Below are 15,464 nucleotides of genomic sequence, written 5' to 3' on the forward strand. Positions count from 1 at the left end.
TGTGTGTTTTGTTTTGTTTGGTTTTTGGTTTAGTTGGTTTTTTGGGGGGTTTTTTTTGGAGAGAGAGAGCATATGAGCTGGGAAGGAGCAGAGAGAGGGGAAGAGAGAATCCCAACATTGGGTTCGAGCTCATGAACTGTGAGGTCATGACCTGAGCTGAAATCAAGAGAAATCAAGAAATCTATTGAGCCACCTAGGTGCACCAAGACTCAGTATTTTTAAAATGACAGTATTCTCTAGGGTCACCTGGGTGGCTCAGTCGATTAAGCATCTGACTCTTGGCTTCGGCTCAGGTCACGATCTCATGGTTTGTGAGTTCGAGCCCCAGATCGGGCTCTGTGCAGACAGCACTGAGCCTGCTTGGGATCATCTCTCTTCATGTCTCTCTGCCCCTACCCCACTCGCTCGTGCACGTGCTCGCTCACTCTCTCTAAATAAATAAAGAACTTTAAAAAATTGACAGTATCAAAAAAAAAAGATGACAGTATTCTCTAAATTGATCTGTAGATCCAATATAATTGTAGTCACAACTCTAGTAATTTTTTTTGCAGTAATTGATAAACTCATTGTCTGACGTATGTATGGAAGGGACCCAGAATAGTCAAAACAAATTTGAAAAAGAATGAAGTTGGAGGACTTAAATACCTGATTTCAGAGCTTACTGCAAAGCTGTGCAATAAAGCCTGGATGCTGCTAGCATAAGGGCAAACAGTAGATTAACGGAACAGAATTGAGGGGCCGGAAACAAACCTTTAAATTTATATTCTGTTGACTTTTGACAAAGGTACCAAAGCAGTTCGGTAGCGAAAAGATACTCTTCACCAAATGGTTCTGAGACAATTGGATATCCGTATTCATGAAGATGAATTTAGATCCTTCCCAACACCATGCACAGAAATTAAGTAGAGGGGATCAAAGGCCTAAATGTAAGAAATAAAACTTCTAGAAAACAGGAGAAAATCTTTATGACTTTGGCGTAAGTTTGTAGATACAGGGCAAAGAGTTTGTAGATATAGCACCAAAAACACAATTCATAGAAGAAGAGCAAATGATAAATTGGAATTTATCAAAAGCAAAATCTTCTGTACTTTGAGAGATGTTTTCAGAAAATGAAAAGTCAAGCCACAGACTTGGAGAAAACATTTGCAAATCCTGTATCTGATAAAGAAGCATCTAGAGCATATGAATAACCCTCACAATTAAGTATTAAAAATATAAACAACCTCATTTTGTAAAAGGGCAAAAGATGTTAATGTATATTATGCCAAAGAACATATAGAAATGACTAACGAGCACATGAAAAGATGCTCAACATTTTTACTCATTAGAGAATTGCAAATTAAAACCATACTGTTTTGTTTTTTTTTTTTAACGTTTATTTATTTTTGAGACAGGGAGAGACAGAGCATGAACAGGGGAGGATCAGAGAGAGGGAGACACAGAATACGAAGCAGGCTCCAGGCTCTGAGCTGTCAGCACAGAGCCTGACGCAGGGCTCGAACCCACGGACCGCGAGATCATGACCTGAGCCGAAGTCGGCCGCCCAACCGACTGAGCCAGCCAGGCGCCCCAAAACCATACTGTTTTGTACTCATTCAATGGCTATCATCAGAAAACCCAAAAATCACCAGTGCTCGCAAGGATGTGGAGAAACTGGAAACCTCATCCATTGCTGGTGGGAATGTACAATCATACAGCCACTTTGGAAAACAGGGCGGCGGTGTCTTTATAAAGATTTTTAGGGTTTTTTTTTTAAGTTTATTTCTTTCTTTTGTAAGAGAGAGCAAGCCGGGTGGGGCAGAGGGAAGAGAGAGAATCCCAAGCAGGCCCTGCACTGTCTGGAGTCCTCTTCCAGCCCAGGTTAACTTTGCTGCTGACCTTGACTGGGACTTTCCGTGTATACACATGGGATTTCAGGAGAGTGACACTGAATGACCTGCCTGAAAGTGGCAGTGGAGAGGGAGGAAAAGCCTGTTTTAAGCCTTTGACCTCGAGATAAGGGGTCTTCTGGAAACGGAGGGTTTCGCCTTCTGAACTTTGAAAGGGAGGTAGTGTCCATAGTTAAAATCAGGGTAGATAAGGTGAGACGTCGGGCAAGAAAAGATTGAAAGTACATTGAAATGTCCTAGTAGTAGAAGAGAAAGGAGAGAAGACATTTACCTTTCTAAATAGAATCTGTTACAGGTGTCAAAGTGTGACTCTGCCCAACGTAGGACCCAGCACTGCATCAGAGGCTCAGTGATAGAGTGATCAGATAGGCTTCGAACTGCGAAAATAACGGAACCATGATTATCCGCGTAGACGTAGTTGTACTTAGGGACGGCAGCAATAAAGGAGGAATGGTATATATTTTTGAGAAGGGCAGAAAGAGGAGTAAATGCTCCCCTTTTGATTAGCAATGAGAAAGATATGTTTACCGGATTCACTGAGACCTGTAACACTTTTGTCCAGTAGTATAGGGGGCGGGAAGAGTAGTCTCAATACTGAAAAAGAGAGGTCTAATTTCCTCCCAGTTCTGTGATGTGTGAAAGCAACATTTCCTTAGAGTTAAAATGAGAAAAGAGTTGAATTCTAGGTGTTCTTAGTATCAACCAGAAGAAGGCTTGAAAATAGTCTTTTAGAAGGGCCAAACTGAATTTTTTAAGAGTCTTCTTGAGCTTAATGATGTATTTTATCACCAAAAAGTTACCTTTACATTAAGATCTTTGTTCCAATGGTTTGAAATATTTGTTTTGATTGGTCTGGTTCTTCTATAATGTATCAAGTCTTTTATACCTCACAGAAGTATTATCCTGAAAATTTATAGATGCTTTTTGAGTCCTCTATCCTGAGAAAATACCACTTAGGTCCTGCTTTATACATATATATGGTTGGTTATCTACTAGAACATAGTAAGTTTCAGTAAATTAAGTTCCAACTAGTGTAGGCAGCCTGTGTTTGTGATATGTGGCATTGCTGATAACTGAAATAAAAGGGCCTGTTCTCTCTTGCCTCTCTAAATAGCATCAGAATTACAGCTCACTGGGGACGGCTGGCATCTTCTACTTTGTGGAAGGTTTTCTATCCTGTGACTGCCTTATGAGTCATTTCTACTTTAGGCAAAGAGACTTAACATTCTTTTCATCACACTTGCCTTTGTGACTCAACAAGCCTGACTTCTAGACGTATTTCAGACTTGTGCTACCCAATACGGCAGGCCCTAGCCACCTGTGGCTTTTAAGCACATAAAGTGTAGCTAGTTCAAATTGAGATGTGTTATAAGTATAAAATACCATTTTCAAAGAGTTAGTATGAAGAAACATCAGTACTTTTTTGATACTGGTTTCATGTTAAAAGGATAATATTTGTGGATATATTGGGTTAAATGGAATATAATATTGAAAATAATTTAACCTATTTCTTCCTGATATTTTCAGTTGGACCCCTAGAAAGTTTTAAATTACATATTTATTGTGTTTCTGTTGGACAGCATTGATTAAGTAATTCCAGTGAGTGTGTTTCAGTGATGATATTTGTAATGTCAATCACTCGTTTGTATACAAATGTTTGTTGTTCTCCTTATAACAAAAAGAAATTTGGCATCTTGATTTTTCAAGGTCTCTCAACAGTTTCCTAGAGCTTCATTTTTCATGCTTTTATGAGATTCATAATATATTTGTATGTTATTGTTTCATGAATAAGAAAATATTTACCACAATAGGCTTTTGGAGAGCTGGTTTTTGTTACAGAAGAACTACTTAGACTTTTCGGTGCAAAGAAAGCATCTAGACATAGGCTCTTAGTTATTTTCATACTATTTTCACATGTTATTATTGACACTTAGAAGAATATGTAACTTTTAGTTCTTCTTGCCTTCATTGTGTTGTTTTGATTTTTCTTTTTTTCTTTTAATTGTTTAATGTTCATTTCTTTTTGAGAGAGAGAGAGAGACAGAACACAAGTTGGGGAGGGGCAGAGAGAGGGGGACACAGAATCCGAAGCAAGCTCCAAGCTTTGAGCTGTCAGCATAGAGCCCAATGCGGGGCTTGAACCCACGAACCACGAGATCATGACCTGAGCCAAAGTCGGTTGCTTAACCGACTGAGCTACCCAGGTGCCACAGTTTTGATTTTTCTATAGAGACAACTCTATCCAAGTAGCTTTTTTGCTCATATGTTTCTTCCCCAGACCAGTTGTATTCCATAGTCAGAGCTGCTGTGATTCTTTATGTTCTGAATAAGAAATTGGACATGGAAATCTGTGTTCTCTGTTTCTTTCATGGCCGCTTTATTGCTCTTGCCTCTTAAACCCGGGTCCGTGGTTTTGGTTCTAAAGTGTTTGTTTTTGTGGTTAGTTTCCTAGAGACGCAAAACGAGGTTAATAAAGGAGGACACAGAGGTTCCTGGATGGGAGATTAGCTTGTTCACAGTTGCGTCCAGAGCACCGTTCTTCCAGAAGCAGCCAACCGAAGGGCACTTTCTCCTCTGGTTCTCTCTGCAGGCACCACAGACAGCACCTCCAACAACACTGCCACCGTGATCTCCACCGCGCCGCCAGCTTCCTCCGCAGTCACGTCCCCCTCGCTGAGCCCCTCCCCGTCCGCCTCGGCCTCCGCCTCCGAGGCATCCGGCGCCAGCGAGACCAGCACAACGCAGACCACCTCCACTCTGTCCTCTCCTCTCGGCACCAGCCAGGTGATGGTGACGGCGTCAGGGTTGCAAACGGCGGCGGCCGCTGCCCTCCAAGGGGCCGCGCAGCTGCCGGCCAACGCCAGTCTAGCCGCCATGGCCGCCGCCGCGGGACTGAGCCCAGGCCTGATGGCGCCCTCGCAGTTCGCAGCTGGGTAAGGAGCGTTCGCACCTCGGTCGCCCCTGAGAGACCGCTAGAAGGCAGTGCTCCCCGGAGTCGCTCGTAGGGGAGACCGTCTCCATCCGAGATGCATAAAGCAAAAGAAACCCTCTTTAGAGCCATCAGCTCTTTGGAATGGGAGGCTCTGGGGGGGTGCAAGGGCCTTCCTGCGGCCGGACTCCGCTTTCTTAACGCTCGGGGAGGGCGGCCATCCTCCCGTCATTTCCAGGTGAGGACACGGAAACCAGGCCACCAGAGCTGATCTGCCCGAGCGGTGGGGCCCGGACAGAAGCCCACAATTCCTGGCTCACTCTTCTGCATTCTCCACCTAAGCTCTCTCAGCTGTCTGCTTTCTGATTTTCAAACACGGGCAAGATGCAGAGTAATAAGATCCCCAGTTTTTTGTATTATCGAACAGGAAGGATTCCTTTTTCAATATGTGCCTTTCTCTGGCATCTTTTCGTTTTGTTTTGGGGGGAAAAAAAGAATGAGGTAATTCATTTTTTGTTTTTAATTTTTTTTAATGTGTATTTATTTTTGAGAGAGAGAGACAGACAGGACGCGAGCAGGGGAGGGGCAGAGAGAGAGGGAGACACAGAATCCGAAGCAGGCTCCAGGCCCTGAGCTGTCAGCACAGAGCCGGACATGAGGCTCAAACTCACAAACCATGAGATCATGACCTGAGCCGAAGTCGGGCGCTTAACCTACTGAGCCACCCAGGCGCCCCAAGAATGAGGTAATTCGAAGAAAAGTCAGCATGACTCTGCAGGTTTTAGGTTTTGTGTGGATCATATCCTCGTTTCGCTTTGTACAAGTAAGCGTCAAAAGAAGGCAGTAACCAAAGCTTATTCTCACAAGGAGAATAACAAATATTTCCATGTACTTCCCCAGCTGCATTTTCCTTTTTCTTATTCCTTTGGGTGTATTGTCAAAATGACAGATGTGCCTACATTGTAACAAAGTGACTGCTCTTTTGGACTTTCAGAGGTGCCTTACTCAGTCTCAATCCAGGGACCCTGGGCGGTGCTCTCAGCCCGGCTCTCATGAGCAACAGTACACTGGCAACTATTCAAGGTCAGTAGAATTTTGCCCCTTACTTAGACCTTTGGGTTTGTTTGTTTGTTTGTTTGTTTGTTTGTTTTTAATGAGGGACGTTTGCTTTGCTAGAGGTAAAGGTGATGGGGAAAGGTGGTTGAATTGACCATGCTAACTTGAGGACCAAGAAAATGTCCTTGTGAAAAAAAGGACTTCTACAAGTCCTTCTACTTTCTACAAGAAGTATAGGTGTTAATTTGTAAGAACAGCAAATATGCTTAGTTTGGAATATTACAAAAAAACAAATAAAATAACAGGAATTGTTATGCTGATATTTATCTTCTTATGTGAATAGACTTCGAGGCAGAATTTCCCCCTGATAAATTCATCTAAGTAGTCATCCAAGACCCATCCCCAGGTAAACACCACCAAGATAAATTCCCCAGTCCCCAGCCCCACCCCCACCTGCACGTATGAGAGCCACATAGGAGAAGGTCCTATAAGGATTATCCTTGGAGCACATTATATAGACTTCAAGAGTACTTTTAATTGTTAGGTTCTGCCCTTTGTATATCCCCATCAGTTCAGAATGTATATTCTCTTGGATTGTCTCTTTTCCAAGCCCATTGGGTCTCTTTTGGCCTTCGCATGCTATCCAGTCTAAAATGGGTCTAAATCCATTCATTCCGTATGTGAAGGGTTTGCCTTATTTAGCTTCTGAGCTTTATATGCTAAGATGCTATGTTACGTGACTCAGGAAAACAATTTGAGACATCACTATATAAATCAGAGAGAGAGAGAGAGAGTGTGTGTGTGTGTGTCTTAAAATTTGAATGGTTCATACTTATATGAGAGCTCCTGGGGCCAAAAATAAGCTCTTAGCCAACCTCAGTTAAGATTAGTGTTTCATGGATGATATCTCTGCAGTATACTATAGAGAATATGACTTACAGACAAACCTAAGACATGACTTAGATTAGATTACACTTCTGGGTTTCCTGGACCCAGTTTCAACATGCCCCGCAACACCAAGCAAGCCTTGCAGGCCAGCAGGGTATCTGAGACTTTAACTTAACTCTGACACTGTCTACCTAGAGATAGCATCAGATTCCACAGGGTAAGGGCTCAGTCCAACAAAACCGTTCCTCCCTCCCCTTCAGACACCAGTGGTAAGCCCAGGCTATTATTACCTATGCTTCTGACCAGCTACAGATTGGCGGTTCCAACAACCTTTTCCTTAGATTGATTCTGTTACTTGGCTAGAACGGCTCACAGAACTCAGGGAAACACATTTACCAGTTCATTAAAGGATATGATAAAGTATGCAAATCAACAGCCAGATAAAGAGATACATAGGATGAGGTCCCAAACAGAGGAGTTTCTGTCCTCAGTGGAGTTTGAGGTCTGGCTCAGTGGCGCATAGAAGTATTCTGGTTCTCCAGGAGTGGAGGCTCTCCAGACAAGACCCCAAAGCTGTCCCCCTGGGTTTTTACGGAAGCTTCATGACACAGTCATGATTGACTAAGAAGTCATTGGCCTTTGGCTGATTCAGACTCCATGTCCCCCTCCCATCATGTGAGGTTGGGGGTGGGACTAAAAGTTCCAACCCTCAGATCACACGGCTGGGGGCAACCCGTCCCCGCCCTTGGGTGGCATCCAAAAGTCACCTTCACTGATATCAAGACCCGTTTCATGGTTTTGGCTCTGAAGTGTTTTCAGGAACTGTGGATGTAGACCAGATATATCTGAGAAATACCAATTTGGTCATTTAGATGGCTGAATACATATTTCTTCTAAATATATTATATATTTCTAAATACTCTTTGTATATATATTAGAATGATTTCTTCTAATATATCATTAGAATGATTACCTTACATTATATTGACTTTCTCCTTGATGAAATCATATGTAAAATTGATGGTTAGAGCCGTAAACCTTTTGGTATACAAGGATTTCTTTTTGGCATAAGATTTGTGATAAATCACTTTTGCTCTTACATGAGGAAACCTCTGGGCTTTAGTGATGCTACAAAGGCAAATGCCTTCCCCAGGGCACAGCTGAATATAAAACAAGTACTGTCTGGGAATATCTAGAACTATCCTATGCCCCTGAACCTAGAATCTCAGAAAACTGAAAGCTGCACCAAATCTCACCGATCTGTGCTCTTTGTATGATCATGTCCAAGTCAGTCCCTCTAGCTTTCGTTATATATGAAATCAGCCCAAAGTTTTTAATCTAGATTTATTGGAATTTTACTTTTTCTTATTTTTTTTATTTTAGAGAGAGTGTGAGCAGGGGAGAGGGATAGAGAGAGACAGAGAGAGAGAATCTTAAGCAGGCTCTGTGCCCAGCTCGGAGCCCGACGTTGGGGCTCTATCGCATGACCCTGGGATCATGACCTGAGCTGAAATCAAGAGTTGGGTGCTCAGCCCACTGAGCCACTCAGGTGCCCCCCCCCCCCAATTTAAAAAATATTTATTAAGTAATGTCTACACCCAAAGTGGGGCTCTAGCTCAACCCCAAGATCAAAAGTCATACGCTCTTCCGACTATGCCAACTGGGTGCCCCAAATGATGCCATTAGAAACCCCCTCAAACCTACATGTGAAAATGTAGTTATATGGGTGGGAGGATATTGGAAGGGTTGCCAGATAACAGAAAAAGATACTAAATGAGAGTGCCAGTTATTTAAAAGTAAAGTCCATTAATGCCTTCTGTGGAAGAGTAATTCGGGTGCTGTAATGGAACAGCATTAAAAGAGCAATTCTCATGCATGGAAGCAAGTCCCAACCTTAGATAACCCCCTGAGGCCACCGCGTCCGTACATCTCTACTGCCCTCCTCATTCTCCTTTGTGTAAGTCCTAGGAATCAAATGTGATGCCTCAGCAAGTGAAAAATTAACTTCACCTTACACCGTATTTGGTAATATGTAATTATTTTAGAACTAAGGTCATCTTGAAAGGTGGTTCTTATCTTGTCCGTCGTACCAAAATGCTCAAATTTATCAATAATGCCAGTGAGTTTGATAAAAGCTAATTATATTTTAACGCCCCCATCACCGTAGCTAGTCTGTCTTCTGAGTGGAAGAGGGTTACAATCGGCAACCTTCATTAAAAACAAAACGACCAGATTTAAAAATACTTGCAGGAAGATGGAATAGAGTTGAGGTTCTGAGATGGCAGCGTAGCTCTGATTCATTAGACAGTTCTTAACTCTCCCCTCTCCCCTGTCCTGCTTGTGCTCGTTAAATTAGTTAGAATTTCAGCCTATTTAGGTGCTTTCAAAATCATGAGGAAACTTCGTTTGCTGACAGGATGGCAGTATGTGAAGAGCACAAGTCAATTAAGGGCTGCACCGTTTCCACCTGGGCTGTACGAAGCCTCAGCACCCTTGATGTGTTACTTGGCTTCTCTAGAATGGTTTTAACCTTCTCTTTTCTGCCTGTTTGGGGGGGGTTTTGTCTGTAGCTCTCGCTTCTGGTGGCTCTCTTCCAATAACGTCACTGGATGCGACTGGGAACCTGGTATTTGCCAATGCGGGAGGAGCCCCCAACATCGTGACTGCCCCCCTGTTCCTGAACCCTCAGAACCTCTCTCTGCTCACCAGCAACCCAGTGAGCTTGGTCTCCGCCGCCGCAGCCTCCGCAGGGAACTCTGGGCCTGTAGCCAGCCTCCACGCCACCTCCGCGTCCGCCGAGTCCATCCAGAACTCTCTCTTCACGGTGGCCTCTGCCAGCGGGGCCGCCTCCACCACCACCGCCGCCTCTAAGGCACAGTGAGCGGGCCGCGCGGGGCCTGCCACCAGCCTCTGCCACCTGCCGCGCGAGTGGCCTGCCAGCCAGGCCGAGACTGAACAATGCGATTGGCTTCCTCTTGCCATGTTTCAACAGCAAGCAAGGGAGAGAAGGGAGAAAAGGAGAAGAACGCCTACCAGAGGGAAAAAAAAAAAAAAAAAAAAAGGATGGAGACAGGACAACGTTTGCCTAATTTTGTAATAAAACACTGTCTTTTCAGGATTGCTTCATGGATTGGAGAACTTTCTAACCAAAAATTAAAAAAAAAAAAAAAAAGCAGAAACAAAAAATCAAAAACAAAAACATAAGTGAAAGGACTACTTATCATTTCCAGCAGTCATGATGACAAGTTAAGGTGGGTTACCAATTCCGATATAGGAAGGGGATTTCTTGTTTGTCTAAATTTCTTTTTTTCTTAAACAAAAAAAAAAAATCATTTTTATGGGTCTGTTGTACAGGCCAGTAAGTCATAACAAGGTGTTTATAATCGTATCAATTGTGTTGGGGGTTCCTTTCTTAACTGGTACAATTTAGGCAGGCCTGTATTACTGTATCTCTATTATTATTGTTGTTGTTGTTATTGTTTTTTATATATATATATAGTTTGGACATGTTTATCTCTTGCTCCTGGATCCTACTTCAGTGAGCTCCCACACTGTGGGGAGGGAGGGTTTGGGGGTAAGGGGAGACTTACGTTCTTAACTGCGGGGAATGTTCTTGCTGGTTTCCTTATCCTTGATGACTCTTACAGAGGTGCTAGAAAATTATTTTCTTTTGCCACTTATGCAAGAGGCTTGGTGCAGAAGCTGATGGCAGTGTGTGCAAACACTCCCGCTCCACACACGCCCCCTCCCCCATCAGGTGGTGCCTTCGGAGCACTTTTGTGTAGGAAGCGATTCCTGCTGAACTGTAGCTCTCACTCACCCCGGATCATTGAATGACCCCGAGGCCCAGATCCTGCGGTGCAACGGGGCGGCGTCTGCTGTCCGTGGAGACGGCCGCGTGTGTCGCAGGGCAGGATCTGGTTCCGAAGAGCAAAGACTACTGCAGACACCTGACTTGGTGGTTCTCCTGATTCCCTGTCTCCTGAGAAATGCTCCTACTGTTGGTGTGTGTGTTTGTTTGTTTCCATTTTGTGAAAGTTTTTCATTCAGACTTCCTTTCATTTACTTAGCAGAGAGCGAATTGACTTCTTGAAATCGGGAAGCTCCTCCCCTCTGTTGTGTTCTGAAGGAACTCCCCTAGACTGTTGCCATCGAGTCCGTATCCCCCAAAGAGGTGTGATGGGAAGGGTCTGAGGCTCCCACCTTTTCCGGTGGCCGCAGACTTCCTTTTCGCTGGACGACGTGTAACGTCCTCTAACCTTAAGACTCTCCTTGCTTCCCTGACTGGAGAATGCACTTACTAGCTGGGCACGGGGTCTCAGAACCTTTGAAGGACTTTGAGCAGGAACTTTGCACACACCTCAAGTGTCTCCTTGGTTTATTAGTGACGCTCCAGCTCGGTAGATCGGAACGGCAATACACGTCTCGCTATACGCTGTAGAAAGTGATTAGCTTCCGGAATTGTTTTCAGGGTGTTTCTAGACGATGCAAATGAGCCCGTCGAAAGGAAGAGTTTATGGAAGTAGTTGAAGAGGAATGAGGGTAACTTGGAAATTCAGTTCCCCTTTGCGTCAGCGTACTATTATGATGTTTTGTCTGTCCCAGAACATTTCCCGGACGACTGGATCCCTGCGATGCGGCTCGTCTGAGCCCCCGCTCTTATTGGAGATCAGGTTCCCGTCTGGTATCTGTGGCTGCCTGCTTTTATCTCCAGTGGCCCAAGACTGCACTTTCCCCCCTTTGGAGCTAGGGTCTGAGAGAGAGTGGACAGGTCGTTTTCGTTCTGATTGCTCTGCTTATGTCCCCGAGAGAGCTTGGAGTCTGTGTGTTTGTCTCTTCACAGTGTTGGGAAAGGCAGTGATACAGATACAGCGTGTATTTTTGTGTGTGATCGTCCAAGGGGGAGACAGGCACCTTAATATTAAATGGCCAGAAACGGATTTAGTCCCTCTGTTAATTTTTCTTTTGTTGCTTCTGTCTTCCTGTTTTATTTCACGGAGTATTTAATTATCAACCTAAATTTCCTCTTCTCACCGTTCACCTTCCCGAAAATCCCTCCAAAATCAGTGAACTGCAAGCAGGGAAACTAACAAATAATGTCCATCCACCTTTTTTTATGTGTGGTGTGTTTTTTTTTATGTTGTCGTTTTTTTGTTTGTTTGTTTTCTTTTTTTAACTAAGCTTGAACCAAAGTCGATTTTTAGCAAGCTGCTGTACTAATGGACTAGTTTATAACGTGCATTTCAGACACATTGAGGAGATAGATGCTACTGACAATTTCTTGTTTCATTTGTCTTTATTTTATATAAAAGTTGCTGCTTGTTTTAATCTTTTATGTTGGTTAATTGTAATATCCTCTGGGCAGACATTAACTTGATTTTAACTAGTGTATTTAGTTCGGTGTGTAAATAGAATGGCAGTGTCGGTTACTAATTTTTCTCTCCTCCATCTTCTCTGATGTTGTTCAGTTTAATCTTGTATCCCAACTTGACATCTCTAACTTTAGTCTGTGCAAATGGTTTTAGGGCTATCACTAATAGTAGCTGCCCATTATAAATGAGTCCCTCCCCTGGGAGTGGTAAGTTAGGAGGAAGGATTCAGGGAGGGAAATGCTGATACCCACCGTCCCAGATTAGAGGTTATAGCATTAATTTCCCAAAACTGCTGCCAAAGGAAGTGTGGAGTCCTAAGAGACTCAAACCCAGTGGATTAAAAGGAAGGGCAAAGAAAGGCTGTGCTTGCGTGTGTGTTTTCCTGTGTGGTTCAAAAGATGCTCCCGCTCCTAAACAAGGTTCACCAACGGACTTTAATGTTTTAAAGATACTAAGCTTTAAATGTCAGGACGATGGGCTTCTATTCTCTGCCCTGTCTGTGTTCTCTAGTCAGCCTGGGATAAGGGGATTCTGCCTCTTCGCGTGTGTGTGGATCACTTCATGAGGATAAACCTTAAACCAGCATAAAAACCCGTGCTTAAAAGAAAGAAATCCTTAGACAAAGGTAACATTTAAAAACGTTCTCGTTCTTTTCTTATTTAAAGACAAGTTGTAAAATGAAAGGTACATTTGTACGTGTACACAGGAAACACTAAAACAGTTTGTTGATAGGTATTTAGCTTAAAATCACTCCCCACCACCATCCCTGGACATTTTGCTGGTCATATGGCTTCATGACTCAACCTTTAGTCCTTTTTTACTTTATATTATAGTTATCATCTCAAGAAATGCTTTTTGAATTGAGTGAATCTCCTAAGCTAAGGTACTCAGACTTGACTTTGAACCACCTTATATGGGAAAGTCTGGAAATGAAGGGGGCCATTTGACCAAAAGGAGGTGTTTGGTAGTTTCTGCATTTCTAAGCGTTTGGGCCAGATGGGTCATCAGAACTCATTGTACATTCTTCTTCTTCACCTCCCCCCCCCCCCCCGCCATGTTTATGCAGATTTTATTTCCTCCCTGAATTTGGTGAATACATACTAAACCAAAGACTAATTCTGAATGCATTTATAGTGATACTATATTTCTGTATTTGCCCATGGTAATGGGCCCTCCCCAGGGAGTGGTGAATGTAATTGAATCCTGCTTATCACAAGCAGTGCAATTTGGTCATGAACTTTATTTATACCCTGTGTGAATCTGAAGGACAGAGCAGAAAGACCTAGAAAAGGGCTTCTTATTGGAACAATATTATTGTTCCTGATTTAAGAAATAAGTTGAGTGCTACATATTAGTTTAAATGTTTCCGAATTACATAAGCAGCTTTTTAGAATTAACACAATGTTCATCTCTATTACCTGACACAATACACGCTTCCTTTTATTGATCTGATAAGAAAGACCAATACCATCCCGATTTACTCAACTTCTTACTCCAGCAACGGAACCAAAGGAATCCAACTTTCATTTCGTGTAGGACCATACCTATTTGTACTTCATGGTAGCATTATTAGAAGTTAACGATCCTTTTTTTTTTTTTTTTTTTTTTAAGGGAAAATAAGGTCAATTAAAAGACTTTTTGTGAGACGATGCTGTTTTGTTCTACATAATTCATTCATTGTTGGGGGAAAAAAAAAAAGCACAATTATACCTCTTTTTTATGTTATTTTGCCCTGTTATCCCTCATGTATTTGGGAAGATGGGGGGATCTTGTCTGTATTATCCAGAAGCACAGATATTTTCTTGACACAAGATTTAAGGTCAGCCCAATCTTTAACATTAAATTTTCTCTTTAAATTGCTGGGAAAGCTGGATACATTTGCATATATAGGAAATCATATTTGTAGATACTTGAAGCTCCAAACCCTGATAGTAAACATTGCAGTCAGTGTATATAATAAACGTACAGAAGAAACTCTTTGTAGTTCATAGTCTACAGTTGTTCCCAATCCATGTCATCCTCCCCAAACTTTCTTCACCGAGAAAAAAGTAAACCCGTTGAGATAGGAAGAAAAGGGAGAAGTGCCAGCCGGGAGACGTCCGGGTGCACTGAGCCCCAGGGCTGGTGGGTAGCGCTGATGGGGAGCCTGGGGAGCCGGTGGGGAGCTGGTGAGGAGTGGCGCCTGCCCAGACCTCCTGCTGGCAGTATCCGCCGGGGTCAGACCCCCTAGGGGCACCCCAGAGGTCAGTCTAGGGTTTGATAACCTTCAGTCGAAGAAGAGCCTCAACAGTTCATGATGAGATTTTGGCCAAATTCTTTTCCATCGATTCAGCATCTAAAATTGATGAATTTAAAGTTCATTCTTCAAACCGTGTTTATTGCAGCTGAAAATATTAAAAGACCTTGCATGCTACCAAGAAAATGGCTCTCAAGACCTGAGATTTAAAGTTATTCAAGTGGGCAACAGTTGATGGATTCATTTGATCATAACCATTGATGAGTTCATTTTGTACATGCGCATAAAAAGCATTTAACGTATGACACTGTTCATCTAATCATAGCCCTGGCCATTTTGAAGTCATTTTCAGTCGTAAAACATCTTGAAGATGACACTTTAAGATGGTAAATCTTTCTTAGCATTTACCTTCATTTTTGAGAAGGAAAAAGAATCTTTGCCATTCTTTTAAGAGAAATAACTAAGATCCGCTATTAGGCAGGTTGGCATAGTATAAATGTGAGCTTGAACAGGAAGGAGTAGGATAAATAAACCGCTGTTATCATTAAAAGCTGACACCAGCCCTGTTCTGCCTCACTCTTTCGTTAATCCAAAGAGATTAAATGGGACACCCGGGAGATTTCCAGTAAGATCATTTGAGAGGATTTCATCAGGAAGGCAGGGAATGTGTCGTTTCTCAAGACTTGTCCGGTTTACACCCGGATTTCCATATGGTTTGTGGGCTGTTGCTTTCTTCTAATTGTCCTCATCCGTGAAGCACTTAGGTCCTCGTTTTGGCTCTGCTTCTCTCCGCCTTTTCTAATGGCAGTAATTGAGTGAATCCTACTTTGACTCTGATCTGGAGCTCCTTTCAGCCCCCTCCTCCTCTCCCTTTTCTGTTTGAGTGGTGATACCTTAATCTGTGAGGGCAACGCTGGTGGGTAACAGCTAGCTTCTGGCACCTTCATAAAATACCTCAGTGTAGCTTCGCATTGTTACAGACCTGGTTGTAATCTAAAAACCAAAAAAAGAAAAAAGAAAAAAACCTTTATAAATAGTGGGAATAATTCTAGCTGTAGCATTTAGTTGAACTGATGTTTATTACGGTTGACAAA

The 15,464-nt window shown here is 42.9% G+C and overlaps 1 protein-coding gene across 6 annotated transcripts in view; it reads left to right on the plus strand.

The window, feature by feature from the left end:
• The window catches only part of POU2F1 (POU class 2 homeobox 1), a 178,631-nt gene extending 166,806 nt beyond the window's left edge, over positions 1 to 11,825 (plus strand). For all 6 annotated transcript variants that reach the window (XM_042926057.1, XM_042926052.1, XM_042926053.1 and 3 more), the window contains 3 exons: positions 4,480 to 4,822; positions 5,813 to 5,901; positions 9,333 to 11,825. In XM_042926057.1, the coding sequence (XP_042781991.1) occupies positions 4,480 to 4,822; positions 5,813 to 5,901; positions 9,333 to 9,643 (743 nt within the window). In that variant the 3' untranslated portion in view covers positions 9,644 to 11,825. The remainder of the gene's footprint in view (positions 1 to 4,479; positions 4,823 to 5,812; positions 5,902 to 9,332) is intronic.
• Positions 11,826 to 15,464: the final 3,639 nt, after the last annotated feature.

Source organism: Panthera leo, chromosome F3, assembly GCF_018350215.1.
Source record: "Panthera leo isolate Ple1 chromosome F3, P.leo_Ple1_pat1.1, whole genome shotgun sequence".
Classification (NCBI taxonomy): domain Eukaryota; kingdom Metazoa; phylum Chordata; class Mammalia; order Carnivora; family Felidae; genus Panthera; species Panthera leo.